This window comes from Bombina bombina, chromosome 4, assembly GCF_027579735.1.
Source record: "Bombina bombina isolate aBomBom1 chromosome 4, aBomBom1.pri, whole genome shotgun sequence".
Lineage (NCBI taxonomy): Eukaryota > Metazoa > Chordata > Amphibia > Anura > Bombinatoridae > Bombina > Bombina bombina.
In genome coordinates, this window is record NC_069502.1 from 287,545,340 (window position 1) to 287,564,934 (window position 19,595).

At 38.3% G+C, this 19,595-nt stretch overlaps 1 protein-coding gene across 1 annotated transcript in view; it reads right to left on the minus strand.

Moving 5' to 3' along the window:
* The window catches only part of LOC128656215 (mast cell carboxypeptidase A-like), a 173,551-nt gene that overhangs the window by 90,920 nt on the left and 63,036 nt on the right, over nucleotides 1-19,595 (minus strand). Inside the window, exon 8 of the mRNA XM_053710003.1 lies at nucleotides 7,543-7,633. Within this exon, the coding sequence (XP_053565978.1) occupies nucleotides 7,543-7,633 (91 nt within the window). The remainder of the gene's footprint in view (nucleotides 1-7,542; nucleotides 7,634-19,595) is intronic.

Below are 19,595 nucleotides of genomic sequence, written 5' to 3' on the forward strand. Positions count from 1 at the left end.
ACATTATTTTTTTTTAAATAAATATTAATTACAAATCTTTTTTCCCTCATTGGACAGGGTAGGCACTGCCTCCCCTGCCTCCAATGACTGCACGTCACTGCTGGGCTGAAATAAAGAACTGTAAACTATCTAGGTGGAGGATAACCTGCTTGCAAGAAAACTAAAATCAAAAGCTTTAGCCAAGAAGCCACAGAAACAACAGCAAAATACCTGAAGGACATAGAACCAGCAAAAGGAGCAAACAAACTAAATGTTTGTCTGAAAACCTTAGCAGTGTCAATATAACACTACAAAGCTCTAACAGAAACCAAAACAAATAGCGAACTCAGAATAATTTTATGGAAATCAGACATAAGGAATGAGCAACATGAACTAACTTAAATAGTCAGAAAACATCACCTTATCCTAAATAAGATACGGAGAAAAGAAATAAAGAGCAGAAATTCTTCTATGAGAAGAAATAACTAAATAAAACAAAAAAAAAACTTCCAGAAAGAAGTTATTATCCATCTAAAGCAAAGGTTTGAAAGGAGAATCTGCAAAATCCTCAATTGAACATAAAGATTCCAAGGAGGAAACAATTGGAAAATAACAGGCTTAATTCTAGGCCAGGCTAGACTAAAAACATCCAGAAAGAAGTTAATATCCACCTGAAGCAAAGGCTCAAAAGGAGAACCTGCAAAATCCTAAAGACCAATATAAAGATTCCAAGGAGAAAAAAATTGGAAAATTACAGGCTTCTTTCTAATGTAATAATGTATAGAAAAAAATTGGCTAACCAATATAACCACTGAACTACCGGAACATACACAAACCCTGGACCTAAACAGTACCGGAGAAAAACAAGATTAAACTAGGAAGCTATCAGAAACCTATCTGAGTGACCCAAAAAGAACTACAGTCTGAGAGAACTTAACCAAAAGAAGAGACCACTCTTCCAGGCAGAAAAAATGAAGATTGAGAAAACATTGATTCCCAGTTAATCAGTACTAGAATACAAAAACAGCAGAAATAAATTCCTGCTCAGTAAAGAATATAAAATACTATCCCCATATGTAGGGAACTGCAAGTTTCCCCGTCATGATCTACATAAACTACAGGTATAACATAGTGCAATCTGAAAAGAGAGAAAATATTCTCCTCAAAACAGGCCATCCCTAAATAACGCATGGAGTTTAAAATATTAATAGGTATCCTCACCTCCCAAGGAGACGAAACTCCTTATGCTTTTCTGAGACCCCCAGAAGGCCCCCATGCCATGCATCAGTAAAATTATAGCTCAAGAAGTATGAACAAAAGAAGCCCTGAACATTAAGAGCTAATAGTTCAGCCACCAAGACAGAAACATGTTTGTTCTGAAAAGCAAATGAATCCTCAGAGATAACAGTCAGAACCACGTACCATAGCAAAAGATACAAAGTTAAAGAAGACTCATAAAAATGCGAGCAGATGGACAAACATGAGACCTGACACTTTCATGCAAAGAGCAACTGAAGGAAGAATAGAGACTAACGCCTAGATTTACAGTTTGGCGTTAGCCGTCAAAACCAGCGTTAGAGGCTCCTAACGCTGGTTTTGGGCTACCACTGGTATTAGAGTTTTGTAGGTAAGGGTCTAACGCTCACTTTCCAGCCGCGACTTTTCCATACCGCAGATCCCCCTACGCCAATTGCGTAGCCTATCTTTTCAATGGGATCTTTCTAACGCCGGTATTTAGAGTCTTGGCTGAAGTGAGCGTTAGAAATTTAACGACAAAACTCCAGCCGCAGAAAAAAGTCAGGAGTTAAGAGCTTTATGGGCTAACGCCGGTTCATAAAGCTCTTAACTACTGTGCTCTAAAGTACACTAACACCCATAAACTACCTATGTACCCCTAAACCGAGGTCTCCCCACATCGCCGCCACTCTATTATAATTTTTTAACCCCTAATCTGCCGACCGCACACCGCCGCAACCTACGTTATCCCTATGAACCCCTAATCTGCTGCCCCTAACACCGCTGACCCCTATATTATATTTATTAACCCCTAATCTGCCGCCCCCAACGTCGCCGCCAGCTACCTACAATTATTAACCCTTAATCTGCCGACCGGACCTCACCGCTACTATAATAAATGTATTAACCCCTAATCCGCCTCACTCCCGCCTCAATAACCCTATAATAAATAGTATTAACCCCTAATCTGCCCTCCCTAACATCGCCGACACCTAACTTCAAGTATTAACCCCTAATCTGCCGACCGGACCTCACCGCTACTCTAATAAATTTATTAACCCCTAAAGCTAAGTCTAACCTTAACACTAACATCCCCCTAAGTTAAATATAATTTAAATCTAACGAAATAAATTAACTCTTATTAAATAAATTATTCCTATTTAAAGCTAAATACTTACCTGTAAAATAAACCCTAATATAGCTACAATATAAATTATAATTATATTGTAGCTATTTTAGGAATAATATTTATTTTACAGGCAACTTTGTATTTATTTTAACCAGGTACAATAGCTATTAAATAGTTATTTACTATTTAATAGCTACCTAGTTAAAATAATTACAAAATTACCTGTAAAATAAATCCTAACCTAAGTTACAATTAAACCTAACACTACACTATCAATAAATTAATTAAATAAAATACCTACAATTATCTACAATTAAACCTAACACTACACTATCAATAAATTAATTAAATACAATACCTACAAATAAATACAATGAAATAAACTAACTAAAGTACAAAAAATAAAAAAGAACTAAGTTACAAACAATAAAAAAATATTTACAAACATTAGAAAAATATTATAACAATTTTAAACTAATTACACCTACTCTAAGCCCCCTAATAAAATAACAAAGCCCCCCAAAATAAAAAAAATGCCCTACCCTATTCTAAATTAAAAAAGTTCAAAGCTCTTTTAACTTACCAGCCCTTAAAAGGGCCTTTTGCGGGGCATGCCCCAAAGAAAACTGCTCTTTTGCCTGTAAAAGAAAAATACAACCCCCCCAACATTAAAACCCACCACCCACATACCCCTAATCTAACCCAAACCCCCTTTAAAAAAACCTAACACTACCCCACTGAAGACCATCCTACCTTGAGTCGTCTTCACTCAGCCGAGCCACCGATGGAACTGAAGAGGAGATCCGGAGCGGCAGAAGTGATCCTCCAAGGGGCGCTGAAGAAGTCTTCCATCCGATGAAGTCATCATCCAGGTGGCGCTGAAGAAGTCTTCCATCCGATGAAGTGATCCTCCAAGCGGCGCTGAAGAAGTCTTCCATCCGGGCGATGTCATCTTCCAAGCGGGGTCTTCAATCTTCTTTCTTCAGGATCCATCTTCATTCCGCCGACGCGGAACATCCTTCTTCCCCGACGGACTACCGACGAATGAAGGCTCCTTTAAGGGACGTCATCCAAGATGGCGTCCCTCGAATTCCGATTGGCTGATAGGATTCTATCAGCCAATCGGAATTAAGGTAGGAAAATTCTGATTGGCTGATGGAATCAGCCAATCAGATTCAAGTTCAATCAGATTGGCTGATCCAATCAGCCAATCAGATTGAGCTCGCATTCTATTGGCTGATCGGAACAGCCAATAGAATGCGAGCTCAATCTGATTGGCTGATTGGATCAGCCAATTGGATTGAACTTGAATCTGATTGGCTGATTCCATCAGCCAATCAGAATTTTCCTACCTTAATTCCGATTGGCTGATAGAATCCTATCAGCCAATCGGAATTCGAGGGATGCCATCTTGGATGACGTCCCTTAAAGGAGCCTTCATTCATCGGTAGTCCGTCGGGGAAGAAGGATGTTACGCGTCGGCGGAATGAAGATGGATCCTGAAGAAAGAAGATTGAAGACCCCGCTTGGAAGATGACATCGCCCGGATGGAAGACTTCTTCAGCGCCGCTTGGAGGATCACTTCATCGGATGGAAGACTTCTTCAGCGCCGCTTGGAGGATCACTTCATCGGATGGAAGACTTCTTCAGCGCCGCTTGGAGGATCACTTCATCGGATGGAAGACTTCTTCAGCGCCCCTTGGAGGATCACTTCTGCCGCTCCGGATCTCCTCTTCAGTTCCATCGGTGGCTCGGCTGAGTGAAGACAACTCAAGGTAGGATGATCTTCAGGGGGGTAGTGTTAGGTTTTTTTAAGGGGGGTTTGGGTTAGATTAGGGATATGTGGGTGGTGGGTTTTAATGTTGGGGGGGTTGTATTTTTCTTTTACAGGCAAAAGAGCAGTTTTCTTTGGGGCATGCCCCGCAAAAGGCCCTTTTAAGGGCTGGTAAGGTAAAAGAGCTTTGAACTTTTTTAATTTAGAATAGGGTAGGGCATTTTTTTATTTTGGGGGGCTTTGTTATTTTATTAGGGGGCTTAGATTAGGTGTAATTAGCTTAAAATTGTTGTAATATTTTTTAAATGTTTGTAACTTATTTTTTTTATTTTTTGTAACTTAGCTTTTTTTATTTTTTGTACTTTAGTTAGTTTATGTAATTGTATTTAATTGTAATTATTTGTAGTTAATTTATTTAATTAATTTAATGATAGTGTAGTGTTAGGTTTAATTGTAACTTAGGTTAGGATTTATTTTACAGGTAATTTTGTATTTCTTTTAGCTAGGTAGTTATTAAATAGTAAATAACTATTTAATAACTATTCTAACTAGCTAAAATAAATACAAAGTTACCTGTAAAATAAATATAAATCCTAAAATAGCTACAATGTAATTATTAATTACATTGTAGCTATCGTAGGGTTTATTTTACAGGTAAGTATTTAGTTTAAATAGGAATAATTTATTAAAGTATAGTGTAGTGTTAGGTGTAATTGTAACTTAGGTTAGTTTTTATTTTACAGGTAAATTTCTCTTTATTTTAGCTAGGTAGCTATTAAATAGTTAATAACTATTTAATAGCTATTGTACCTAGTTAAAATAAATATATATATAATTTATATTGTAGCTATATTAGGGTTTATTTTACAGGTAAGTATTTAGCTTTAAATAGGAATAATTTATTTACTAAGAGTTAATTTATTTCGTTAGATTTAAATTATATTTAACTTAGGGGGGTGTTAGTGTTAGGGTTAGACTTAGCTTTAGGGGTTAATAAATTTATTAGAGTAGCGGTGAGGTCCGGTCGGCAGATTAGGGGTTAATAATTGTAGGTAGGTGGAGGCGACGTTGGGGGCGGCAGATTAGGGGTTAATAAATATAATATAGAGGTCGGCGGTGTTAGGGCAGCAGATTAGGGGTACATAGGGATAACGTAGGTTGCGGCGGTGTACGGAGCGGCAGATTAGGGGTTAAAAAAATATGCAGGTGTCAGCGATAGCGGGGGCGGCAGATTAGGGGTTAATAAGTGTAAGGTTAGGGGTGTTTAGACTCAGGGTACATGTTAGGGTGTTAGGTGCAGACTTAGGAAGTGTTTCCCCATAGGAAACAATGGGGCTGCGTTAGGAGCTGAACGCTGCTTTTTTGCAGGTGTTAGGTTTTTTTTCAGATCAAAATGCCCCATTGTTTCCTATGGGGGAATCGTGCACGAGCACGTTTTTGAAGCTGGCCGCGTCCGTAAGCACCGCTGGTATTGAGAGTTGCAGTGGCGGTAAATATGCTATACGCTCCCTTTTTGGAGCCTAACGCAGCCCTTCTGTAAACTCTAAATACCAGCGGTATTTAAAAGGTGCGGGAGAAAACGCACCCCTTTGGCCGCAGAACTCTAAATCTAGCCGCAAGTTTCTAACAGGAAAATTCCAGCTTCAACTGTCTATGCCCTTGAAAAGAAGAATGGCCAAGAAATAAAACAATAACCTGAAAACTGACTAAAGATAAGAGGGCACCCAAAATTTGGAGATTATTCTGAGAACTATAGCCAGATGGAAAAGCAACAAACTGCAAAAGTAAATCTCAGAAACCAAAAATGTTCTTAGAGATAACAACATAAAGGCAAACCTTCTCAAAAACAATTGAGGACAAAAACTCACCTCATAGAATAGTCTGAAAGGTTTCCACTTCAACAGTACGAACTGAAGAAATGTGTGTAAAGTTTCTAGAACAGAATAGAACCGAAAATTCCCCCTACTTCTAGGAACAACGAAAAGGTTGGAGTTCCCATCTACCTGAGACTTACAGGGATCCTAGGAACATAAAACAGAAAAAAACTTCCCTTGGGAGGCCTTGATCTGAAACCTACTCAATATCCACGGGACTATATTAATAACCCAAGGAACTAGAACAGACTAAAACCAAGCTTCTTAAAAAAGAAATAACTTACCCCTACCAGAGCCTCTAGATCAAAGACTGAATCTACAAGACAGACTTGGAAGAGGATATTAAAACTGCTGATCCTGTTCCAGAAAAAATACTGGAAACAAAGCCTGACAGCATTCTCCAGAGCATATAAAAAGGTCTAGTAAATAGCTTTGAATTCTTGCAAGAGACTAATGTGCAAATTCAGTTAAATACACTGAAACAACACAAATATTGTACTATTATTTCCAGACAAAACAGATGAACTCTGATACTGGGTGGAGGAAAACGATTTCTGAGCTTTATTCTGACAAAAAAGGAAATATCAGCTCTACAAATACTCTTGGACTACAGGTGCAGAATTACACCAAGTGATTTAACCAAGAGTTTAAAAAACAATATTTAAACACTAAACTGGTATATTCCCATCTACTTTAGGAACAGCAACCTCTAACATAAGTAAGAATGCAAATAAATCTCTAAAAAAGAATGAATATGCTTAATACAAAACAAATAAAAAGAAGTCAGTATAAAGATCAAAAGAAAACTCCTGATCAACAACAAAAAACACGCCCTCTGTGGACACAGCAGCCTCATAACTAGAAACGATATCCCTAGTAGACTAAAAACCTAGTAGAAGGTAAATTCTAAACTAACCTTTTTTGCTTAGTTGAAGGTGGGAGAGCAGCCAGAACTTCAGAAAGTGCAGATAAGAGGCTACCTTCAATGGCTTAGAAATTAGCATATGAGCCTACCTAGGTTTAGCTTTCAACAAAGAATACCAATAGAACAAAGCAAATTTTATGATAAAAGTAAGTTGGAAAGATGTTTTAAAATTGCATGCCCTAGCTGAATCATGAAAGTTTAATTTGGACTAGACTGTCTCTTTAAGAGATGTGCCAATCAGTGTTTTATTAACAGCATCACAAAATGGTATATCTTTTCTTTTTTGGAAACTTGTCCAGAATAAATACATTTTTAAATATGCAAACAAGTATTTCCTGTTCAATTTAAATATCAATTTAATCAGCTTTGACATATTAAATTGTCTAATTGCTTTTTTGTTTATAAATCAAAGCACATATATTAATTTAATATTTCTTTAGCAAAGTCAGCATGCTCATTCTTTTGTTGAGATACACACTTTAGCACAGGTATTTGTTAGTTATTCTAGTGATAAATGTCCTTGTGTCCATAATGAATCTTGAGTTACTAAAACCCACTTATAAAAAAATAATGATCTAAACAGGAAAACATTGTTCACATCCCCACTAAAAAACACTTTACTTACGATTCCAGGATATGTTGAAATTTCTGTTGAGGTCAGTGCCAACACATTTTGCATTAGGAATTGGAGAGCGATTCTTTCTCCACATACGATCCTGTAATATAAGTAATATGAAATTATTCATTTATGTTCAGTTGGATATTTGGCAACATGAGAGAAAGTTTGTGAGACATGTTTAAACCAAACCATGGTACTAATCAAATAAATACATTTAAAAAAAAAAAATCTCCTTTTAGGCAATTCTTCAATTTTAAAGTCTTGCTATTTTTTTTTTAATTAAAGGGACAGTACACTGTAAAATAGTTTTTATCTTAATGTGTTGCCAATTAAATTTTTTACCAGCTGCAGAGTATAAAATGTATGAGATTTACTTTTAAGGTTTATTTGTGTATATGAATTAGCTGGTTTTGAAGCTACAACCTAATACATTTAGGCCTATTTAACAAATGTCTGTCGGACCTGATCCGACAGTGCGGATCAGGTCCGACAGACATCGCTGAATGCGGAGAGCAATACGCTCTCCGTATTCAGCATTGCACCAGGAGCTCTTGTGAGCTGCTGGTATGCTGCCCCCTGCAGACTCGCAGCCAATCGGCCGCCAGCAGGGGGTGTCAATCAACCCGATCGTACTCGATCAGGTTGAATTCCGGCGATTCCTGTCCGCCTCATCAGAGCAGGCGGACAGGGTTATGGAGCAGCGTTTTTGTGACCGCTGCTTCATAACTGCTGTTTCTGTAGAGCCTGCAGGCTCGCCAAAAACACGAGCCTGCAGGCTCGCCAGAAACACGAGCCCTCAAGCTCCATTTGGAGCTTGATAGATAGACCCCAATAGGTTGAGCTTGTCATTTGCTTTCTTTAAGGATGCAGTCTTCATTCCTCAGTTGCTTTATATAGCACTTTGTCTTTTTATTATTGGTTAAAAACTTAAATATTACATCTCCTTTCACTTGAAGTTATGGCGTTCTGTACTTTTGTTGACCATCAATGTAAAAATAATAAAAAAAATGGAGAGTACAAGCTTAAATATCCATAAAACATATTCAAATGACAGAGCAAAAACTATACAAATACATACACGATTATAAAACTGAAAATAAACACATAAACATCAAAATATAAATACATTTAATCTCCCTCCTTTGGGATTGGAACCCAGGACCAAAAGATATTGGATAACCTATTAACCCCTACTCTGAACTGCCTTTGTCTTCCTGCAGACAGACTATAAAGAATGTTAACATTATCAAATGTAAAATATTTATAAACTTTATGAAGCGATTGTAAAATTACGTAATGAAAAATAGACCAATGCCACAAAACCTAAAATTGATACATATTATTAAAGGGGTATAAAATACATTTACAAAATTACACCTTTAATTTCCTTTAACTGGGGATTCAAACCTTTAGTTTCCTTACCATTACTCCAAACTGCTTTCTCGTCATTAATATGAACAATTTAAAACATAAAAAAAAGTTATTCACTGTAGTTTAGAAATAAAAACTACTATCCACTTGATAAATACTCAACACCCACAGATTGACCGATGACACACATTGCGTATTGGGTAATGGGCATTGATTGGTGCATGCTCAGTCCTGAAGAACAACATAGCGCTGCTCATGCCAACAATGGGCTCACTTCCATAAAGCCATAAATTTGTTTGCGTGCACTCGCAAACCGATAAATAAGCTGTCGGAAGCAATATAATTTATCGACTGCTTCCAACGGCCCGTTATAACTCAATTTCAGCAACTAGACTCCAGCTGCCGAAAACATTATTGTGTCCCATACAAAATATAAGAAGCCGCTAATCTTTAAATAATACCCTGTTTCCAATGCCCGTGTAAACAGTGAATACGCTGTCGGAGGATGCCGATACACTAACAAAAATAACACCCAGCTCAACTAGGTGTAAAACAGGAAAAAAGGTGCTCTTTGAGACCTTTTTCCCATTTAAATTTAACCTGACACGTTCAAACCCCTCTATCCGCCATCCCCCCCACATCACAACTTATAATAAATCTATTAACCTCTAAACCGTCATGTCCCACAATGCAAACTACTTATTTAAACTATTAATCCCTAATCTACCATCCCCCACAACACAATTAAGCTATTTAAACTATTAACCCCTAATTCGCCAATAACCCACATTGCAATTAACCTAACAAATCTATTAACCCCTAAACCACCAATAACCCACATCACAATTAACCTAATAAATCTATTGACCCTTAAACCGCCAATAACCCACATCGCAAATGACTAATCACTAAGCCCCCTAACCTAACACCCCCTAAATTAACCCTGTTACATAAATTAAAATAATCCTAAATTACAATTAAAATAAAAACCCTAACATTACTTTAAAAATAAAAAAGCTAAGTTTAAATTAAGCTAAAATTACAGAAAATAAAAAAATTAAACCTAATCCCTATGAAAATAAAAAAAAGAATTAAATTAAAACACCCACTAATCTAATGCTAAACTACTAATAGCCCTTAAAAGGGCTTTTTGTAGGGCATTGCCCTAAGTTAAACAGCTCTTTTCCTTAAAAAAATACTAAGTCCCCCCTCTAACATTAAACCCCCCACCCACCAAACCCCCCCAAAAAAAACTAACACAAAAAATCCTAATGGGACATTTGTATGGGCATTGCACCTAAAAAAGGACATTCAGCTATTTTACTGCCCTTAAAACGGCATTCAGCTCTTTTACTGCCCTTAAAAGTTCATTCAGCTCTTTTACTGCCCTTAAAAGGGCATTCAGCTCTTTTAAGATTGCCCAAAATCCCTAATATAAAAAATTTATTTAAAAAAAAAAAAAAAAGCCTAACTCTAACCCCCAGGTACTCACGGTTCCTGAAGTCCGGCAGTGAAGTCTTCTTCCAAGCGGCGACCGGTTCCTGAAGTACGGCAGTGAAGTCTTCTTCCAAGCGGCGACCTATTCTATCTTTTATCCTGGACCACAGAACTGAAGACCGGCGACCGCGGAACCATGGAGCGTGGAGGATCCTCTTTGTATGGGACATTTGTATGGGCATTGCACCTAAAAAAGGACATTCAGCTCTTTTACTGCCCTTAAAATGGCATTCAGCTCTTTTACTGCCCTTAAAAGTTCATTCAGCTCTTTTACTGCCCTTAAAAGGGCATTCAGCTTTTTTAAGATTGCCCAAAATCCCTAATATAAAAAATTTATTTAAAAAAAAAAAGCCTAACTCTAACCCCCAGGTACTCATGGTTCCTGAAGTCCGGCGGTGAAGTCTTCTTCCAAGCGGCGACCGGTTCCTGAAGTGCGGCAGTGAAGTCTTCTTCCAAGCGGCGACGTATTCTATCTTTTATCCTGGACCACAGAACTGAAGACCGGCGACCGCGGAACCATGGAGCGTGGAGGATCCTCTTTGTATGATCGCCGACGTACACTGAATAGTGAATTTAAGGTACGTGATTAAATGTGGTGTCCCTTGCACTTGTATGCGGCACCGTATATGCGATTGAGTGTAAGGTCGGGTTGCCATAATAACCTATTAATGTTTTAGAAACTGGGCATCAGGTGGAGGCGTTAACCAATGTTAACTTACACCTACATGAAAAGAGCGACTGCTCGCAAAGCGGTAACCTTTTCAATGGAAACCTGGTACAAAATGGAGCCGTAAATTACTTTTAGCTGTCGGCGGCTTAGGTAGCTTACGGCTCCATTTTTAACGGCTCAATGGAAGCAAGCTCAATGCTGTTGGGCCTTTTGGATGATGATCGAATTGCTCTAAGTATTAAATGGACCTGAATATATCATCATCAATTTAATGCAAAAACACAAAGAAAACATATATACAAGATATTGACAGCTGGGAAAAACAGAGAGAGGAGACCGTCAAGTGAGGAGAGAATGCTGGACCTTGTCAGTTGATGAGAGTGCTGGGCAGTCTGGAGATCAGTTGTATTTTTTCATGTATCGATTTGTTTTTTTTGGCGATCAACAATAGTGCTGCTGTGGTGAAATGTAAATTGAATATCATGGGAGTCATCAAGCTCAGCTGTGTTTAGCTTGGTAAGACCATGATTGTTTTGAAAAAAAGGTCTGTTCCTGTTTTTTCGATATCCAAAGAAAATTTAGTGCTCAGAAAAAAAACACCCACCCCTTAACCTATCTAGATATTCTCTCATGGAAAGAATCTAAGGTTAAACAAAATATAGAGAGAAGAGAAGAAGTAAGTTTGATAATGGAAGTAGATTGGAAACTATTTTTGTTTTAAACAGTTACAAAACAAACTTTGGTATGTTTATTTATTTGAAAAACAAGATCATCTTGATGACATTGGTTATATTTTAAAATTTATTTGAAGTTTTTTTTTATTTTAAACTTAAATCACGTACAACCTTGCAAACTTTCCAATGCCAATGCAGACTTGGGTTCAAAGTACATAGACCTTGACATGATATTTTTTTAATTGCTATTTCTCTTGCAAGAAACCCCAACCCAAAGAATGCTCACTTACTTGCATGCACACCTATAATTAGAAGGGGGAAGGCAAGGAATTATAAACATAGTTATCATGTAAGAAACACAGCCATCGACTCCAAACTAGATAATATATTTTCCTTGGGGATTTTTTAAAAATCAATTCTGCAAGGGCCCTTACAGATGGTGAGGCAGATTTACAAGACCTTGCTGCAAGTTTTTTTGCATTGTAATCTGTCTAGCAAAACCTGCTTAAAGATGCCTTTATTCCATCCACCTACATGCATGTGCACCTATACTTAGAATGGGGAAAGCAGGGGATTAAAAAACACTGATCACGGAAAATACACAGAATATGTCCCCAAATGAGCTGTTTTATTTCCAGTGCAGCTTTTTTTAAATGTAATTCTACAAAGGTCTAGACATTGCTGGAGAGGCACCTTTACTTTCAAATTATTGTTTATGAATCTAGGCTATAGGCACATACTCTCTCACTATCATGTACACACTCAGGGTCACATATAACCTCTCACACAGTATTATACTTACTCCCTGATTCTTATTTTTACATTCTCAACAAATACATGTGCACCTAAGACCATGTCCTCAATAAAATACAGCTCACCCTTCCAGATGACATGTTCTCTAGCAAATACTGATCCCCAAAGCAATATAATTACACTACATTTCAACACACTATTAAACACTATAAAAATCCAAACCCAGAGCAAACTAAAAGTAAAATACTAATAAAAAATATTTTTTTAATACTGGATATACCTTTAAATTCATTTTTTAAGAAGGAAATCAACATGCATAATAACACAGATTGCCTGCAGCTGATTTGATATTATGGAAATGCCAAATAGTTAAATAAAAAACTGAGGAGAATGATAGGAAAATAAATAATAAATAGCAATCCATAGAGGTAATAAAGTATGGAAACTGGTGGTAAGATAAAAAATCTCAATAGCTTTAATAGAGATAGATGTTTTTATCATCAGTTCCAGAAATTCAGTTTTTAGATTTGAAAATAACAGTGCATAGATATATAAATGAATTGGTTACTTACTAATACTTACCGAAAACCAACAGCAGGGAATACCATTTTAAGAAAAGATTCTAGTCATCCAAAACTTATCAAAAAGACAATCCCAAAGGGGCAATTTATGAGGCTTAGAAGAAATTGTAGTAAATTAAACCAATACAAACAGGCAGCTGAGGAACTTACAAAAAGACTAACTAGCAGATGTTATAGCAAATGTTGTTCGTCCATCGATTCAACAAGAACCACTTTGTCATCCATGAAATGCTATGTCAGGTTCTGTCCATGTGTGCGCATATGACTTGTGAGGCCGATCCTTGCAAGGAACGTCCGATGACAGATAGGACAGCAGGCGAGGAGGACATCTTCAACCTGGATACTGGCACAAGCTTTCCTGGCTTGACTCTTTTGTTCTGCTGCAGCCATCCTTTTGGCCTCATATGATTTGGCACCTTTAGACACAAAGGAGCACCATGTTGTCCAATTCATTGCACTCTGTTCCCAGGAATCATCATTGATGTCAAATGCTTTGAGGGAATATTTGAGAGTGTCTTTAAAGCGCTTCTTTTGACCCCCCTGGGATCGCTGGCCTTGCTACAGCTCACCATTAAAGTTTCTCTTTGGTAGTCGATGGTCTGACATATGGACTACATGCCCTGTCCAGCGTAACTGTGACTGCATCAAGATGGTAAAGATGCTAGGAAGGTTTGCTTGGGCAAGCACCTCAGTGTCTGGAATCTTGTCCTGCTACTGTATGTTAAGGGTTTTTCTGAGGCTTGTTGTATGGAAATGGTTCAGCTTCTTGGCATGGCACTGATATACTATCCAGGTTTTGCTAGCATAAAAGTAGCGTGGGAAGAACAACAGCCCTGTATACTTTCAGCTTTGTCTGAGTGGTGATGCCTCTTCTGTTCCAGTTACTGGAATGTAATCTGTCAAAGGCTGCACTGGCTCTAGCGATCCTAATATTTACCTCATCATCTATGGTGGTATTTTGAGACAAAGTGCTACCAAGGTATGTGAATCTGTTTACCAGTCTCTAGCCATCTATGGTGATTTAGGCTCAACAAAGGGCCTCCCAAAGGATGGCTGAGACAGAACTTCAGTCTTCTTTGTATTAATGGTTAGACCAAAGTTTGTGCAGGCATTTGAGAATTTGTCTACGCTGCGTTGTATGCCAATTTCTGAGCCAGCATTTAGGACACAGTCATCAGCAAACAGGAAGTCTCTGATGATATCTTTCATGACCTTGGTTTTTGCATGAAGCCTCCTTATATTAAAGAGTTGGCCATCAACACAGTACCAGATGCCAATTCCAATGTCTCTGTCTCTGAATGTGTCGGTCAGCATAGCAGAAAACATGATGCTAAAGAGTGTAGGTGCCAGTACACAGCCCTGCTTCACACCATTTGTAACAGAGAACAGCTCAGATAACTCACCATTATCTTGAACCCGTGCCTGCCTGCCTTCATGGAGTTGTTTGACCATGAAGATGAACTTCCTTGGGCATTCATACTTCACCATGATCTTTCACAGGCTCTCTCTACAAACTGTATTGAAAGCCTTAGTGTGATGATTGAGTAAAGTATCTGGAATGACAGTTATTAATTTAAAAATATGAATCACAACTGCGGACGTAACTAGAGGTAACTTTGAAATGTACTGTCACTTTAAATCTCCATGAAACACATGAAAGGTAAATAAGTTTAGCTCACTAGGAATACTCTCAAAGTGAAACAGAAATAAGAATCAAAGGAGGATTGATTTGTTACAGTTATATATATATAGCTGCATAATAATGTAACAAATGTGAGCCTTAATGTCTCTAAGAATATTTTAAACACACGTGCCAATTCTTAACACAGGTGTGCAAAAAGGGAAGAGATTTTACTGATATCAGATAAGGTGTATTCATAACGAGATACTAGTATCTAATGAAGCAAAAATAGAAACAAAGTTCAGTCAGTGCTTACCGGGGCTGAGACAGGAGCGGAGGTGCTGCAGACAGAGCCTGACAGGCTGGTGATGTCACCGAAGGTCGAATGGCGGAACACAGAAGATCCATTGGCGTTATCAGGCACAGAAAGACAGCAGGTAGGTAAGAGAACAGTCCCTTGAGATCCACTTACACAGAGGGCCAGAGTAGTTACAGGTAGCAAGAAAGCAGCAAGGAAAAGAACACTTTCTCTCTTCAAACGGCTTAGCACAACAGACTGGAAGCAGAAACAAACAGGCAATACCAAGCAATGATTACTGGTGCTGACCAGCTTTTAAGCAGGTGGAAAAGGGGATGAGATTAATTGTTAAAGGGAAAGAAAGGTTTAGGTGAGTAATACATGGAAACCCTGGGAGACATCACAATATGCCCCCCCAAAGAATGATCCACAGCGTGGGTCAAGGTTTAGGATGATCAGGATGTCTCCTATGGAACAAAGAGACAAGTTTCGGGGCAGACAAATTTAATGAGGGTTCCCAAGAGTCCTCCTCCGAACTGTAACCAGACCAGTGTACCAAGTATTCAAGGGTACCCTTGGACCTACGGGAGTCTAATATTTCCTCAACCTCATAAATCTGATCATCAGGAAGAACGGAGTCAGCAGTAGCAGGAGGATGCAAAGCAGTTGAACCGGAGTTGAATAGTTTGAGTAAGGAAACATGAAAAGTAGGATGCACTTTAAGAGATAGGGGTAGATACAGTGTAACTGCATTAGGATTGACTATGCATTTTATTGTGTAAGGTCCAATGAATTTTGAAGCAAGTTTCTTTGAAGGGACTTGTAATTTCAAGTTTTTGGTCTATAACCACACTCTATCACCTATAGAATATGGAGCAGTAGGCCTTCTTCGGAGATCGTAGTAAACTTTTTGTTTCTGTTGAGCCGTTTTAATATTCTCTTGCAGGATCTGGAAGATCTGAGTGAGGGAATCAAGCAATTCAGTTAGAAGTTGATTAGATGAGTCTCTAGAATGTAACAAATGGAAAGTGGGATGATATCCATAATTAGAAAAGAATGGAGTTTGATCAGTTGATGAGTTATTATTGTTTGATCAGTTGATGAGTTATTATAGGCAAATTCTGCTTAGGATAAGAGTGAAAACCAGTTATCTTGTGCGTTACAGAAGCAGCAAAGATATTGCTCGAGCCATTGATTGGTGCACTCTGTTTGTCCATTGGACTGGGGATGATACGATGTGGAATACCTTGGGTTTATGCTAAGAAGGCGACATAATTCCTTCCATAACTTGGAAGTAAATTGTGTACCTCTGTCAGAGGTGATGCTATCAGGTAAACTATGTAATTTCACGATGTTGTCCAGAAACAGTTGGGCAGTTTGAGAGGCAGATGGTAAGCATTTAAATGCAATAAAATGAGCCATTTTAGTTAGGATATTGACAACAACATACAGTATATGATGGTGTTATTCTTTGAATTTGGTAAATCCACAGTGAAATCCATCGCTATATCTGACCAGGGTCTCTTAGGAATAGGGAGTGAGAGTAAGAGACCATATGGTTTACATTTTTCAGACTTTTTTGTAGTACTGATAGAACAACTTCAAACATAATCTTTTACATCCTTTTTGATGGTAGACCACCAATGTTGTCTTTTGACTAGAGAATAAGTCTTCTGATGTCCAGGATGACCGGCTAAGGGACTATCATGAAGAGCTTGTAGAACTTGTATACGAAGAGATTTAGGTAAGTACAATAGATGGTTGAAATAAAACAGACCATTCTTATGTATTTTTACTTTGTTTTTTAGGCAAGAGCATATCAAGTGTTTGTTGTTTCTTTATAATCGTAGGGGTTATTATGGAAGTAGCGATGATTCTCTCAGGGGGAATGACAGAAGAGGAGGATGGAATGAACTTAGGCCTCTCCTCTTTTCTGGAAAGAGCGTCAGCCTTTCCGTTTCTAGAACAAGGTCGATAGGTTATCAGGTTGCCAAATCTATAAAAGAAAAGACTCCAGCGGATTTGTCTAGATGATAATATTTTTTTTTTTTAATTTCCATCATTTATTGATCAAAAGCACATAAAGAAAAAGTCACAAACAACGGTGGACTCACCGTAAAGGTTTACATATTACAATCTGTGCATTCATGTAAAGAAATAAATCTTAATATAGGATGGAGGCTTATATATCTGTAAATAACACATAACCTAACAAATAAAATAACAAAAACAAAACTAAACATTACTGATCATTATCATTATCTTTGCGTTGGGAATAGCTAGTATTTCTTTATACTAAATTTATTAAAATTCGGGTTGAATAGCTCAACATGAAATAGTCTCTAGAGTTTCACCTAAATCCAGGTATATGTTGCTAGTGAACCTATGTAGGATATGTTCCTCATAAATCTTACTTTGCCGAGGGGAACCTCCGACTCCATGTCAAAAAGTCAGTCAAAGGGGAGTTATATGAGGATCAATGTGAGTTAGTGTTCAGTTGGGGGTAATGAGTCTTCCCAAAGGAATCTCATATTCTGAAAAAATTCTAGTCTCATTCTTTTTAAGTATCCAAATTCCTCTAGGTCTAGCAGTTCGTTCATTTTTGTTAGCCACATCTGTCCTGTCAGGGGTACGGGCATTTTCCAGTGTAAAGCAATTAGAGCTTTAGCTCCATTAATGCCAATTTGTAGTAGTTGTCTTCTAAGTCTACATGGTATTTGGGGAAGTCTATTCAGAAGGGTAATATGGGGTGTCAGGCGGAGGTCTTTGATTAGCCCTTTCCTAAAATGAGTTTCTATAAATTGCCATAATTGTGTTAATAACTCGCAGTCCCACCACATGTGTAGATAACTGCCTCTCCTTTTGCAAACTCTCCAACATTGATCGTTGGAGGATGGGTAAATAGAGTGTAATCTCGCTGGAGTCAGATACCAGCGTGTGAGCACTTTAAAATTTAATTCAAGGAGTTTCGGAGAGGTTGAGGACTTTTTCGTGTTTTGGAATATGCTCGCCCATTCCTCCTCGCTTAGAGTGGCTCCAAGTTCTTTATGCCAGTTGTTAGTATAAGCAGGTAGTTCTGTCTTCATATGAATCTGTAATATACTACGTATTTTGGATAGTGAGTGTGGTGACGGTGTATTGGCCGAGCAGATGTTCTCAAAAGGGGTCAATTGCCTTAAATAGTCTTTTTGAAATAGTGTTGTGTTGATAAAGTGTGTAAGTTGATTATACTTTAGCCATGGATAGTATGCCCCCTGTGCTACTTCCCGCATTTCTTCCCTACGTATGAGTTTCCCCTCCCGAACAAACTCTTTTAAAGGAGTGGTATATCCCCATTCCGTTTCTCTTTGAAAGTTTCTGTCTAACCCACCCGTTAGTTCTGCATTTAATGGGATAGGAAAAAGGGGCGATCTAGGTCCAGAGATGTCCCTTCTTTTGTGTTTGATTTTTTCCCATGAGTCAAAGAAGTGTTGGTGTATCGGAAGTGTTGTGCATTGCAAGGGTCTTAAGGGTTTAGGGACCCAACAAAGGGCTCCTACAGATGGGACTTTCAGTATTTGAGAGTCAATGGAAATCCAGGCTTTGTGTCCTGATGTGTTATGCCAGTCATAGACTCTCGGAGTACTATCGTGTCTAAGTATAGCTGTATGTTCGGCAGGCCTAAGCCTCCCGTTGAAGTGGGCCTGTATAGTGTAGCTTTATTTATTCGTGGTTTACGGTTACCCCATATGAATATATTTATATGGTTCTGAAGTCTCAGAGGGAACCAACCTGGTAAGGCTATAGGTAGGGCTTGTAGCGTATATAAGATTCTTGGGAGGGTTGTCATTTTTATACTTTGTATTTTGCCCCACCAGGATAAAGGTTTTGTCGCCCAAGTATTTAGGTCTTTCTGAGTTGATAGCATGAGGGCTTCAAAGTTCTTTTTAAAGAGAGTGGTAGAGTTTGGGGACAGAAAAATACCCAGGTATTTTATAGCGTCTGTTTTGAGTGTAAGTGGACAGATCTCTGCTAATTTGGAAAATTCTTCTCGCCTAAGGGATATGTTTAGTAGTTCTGATTTAGTCGTGTTTACAGTAAAATTGGAGAACCTCCCAAATTGGTTGAGTTCAAGCATAATTTCTTTCAAGGATTGGGCTGGGTCTGTAACTGTAAAGAGGACATTGTCCGCGTAAAGTGCTATTTTAAAGCTATGTGGGCCAATTTCTATACCTTTAATGGTGTGGTTGTTACGTATGTGGGCGGCCATAACCTCCATGGTGAGTATGAACAGGAGAGGGGATAGGGGGCATCCCTGCCGTGTGCCGTTATTAATTGTAAAAGGGTGGGATAATATACCATTAGCCTTGACTTTTGCTGTGGGGTGAGCATAAAGACTGAATATTCTGTTGCACATTCGGGGCCCCAGTCCTATCTCGATAAGTGTGTCTTTGAGGAACTGCCAGTCTAGCCTGTCGAAGGCCTTCTCGGCATCTGTTGCCAAGAAGACCGTCGGTACCTTGTAGTGTTTAGAGTAGGACATAAGGGTCAGGGCTCTTATGGTATTATCTCTGGCCTCCCTATGGGGTACGAACCCAACCTGGTCTGTATGGAT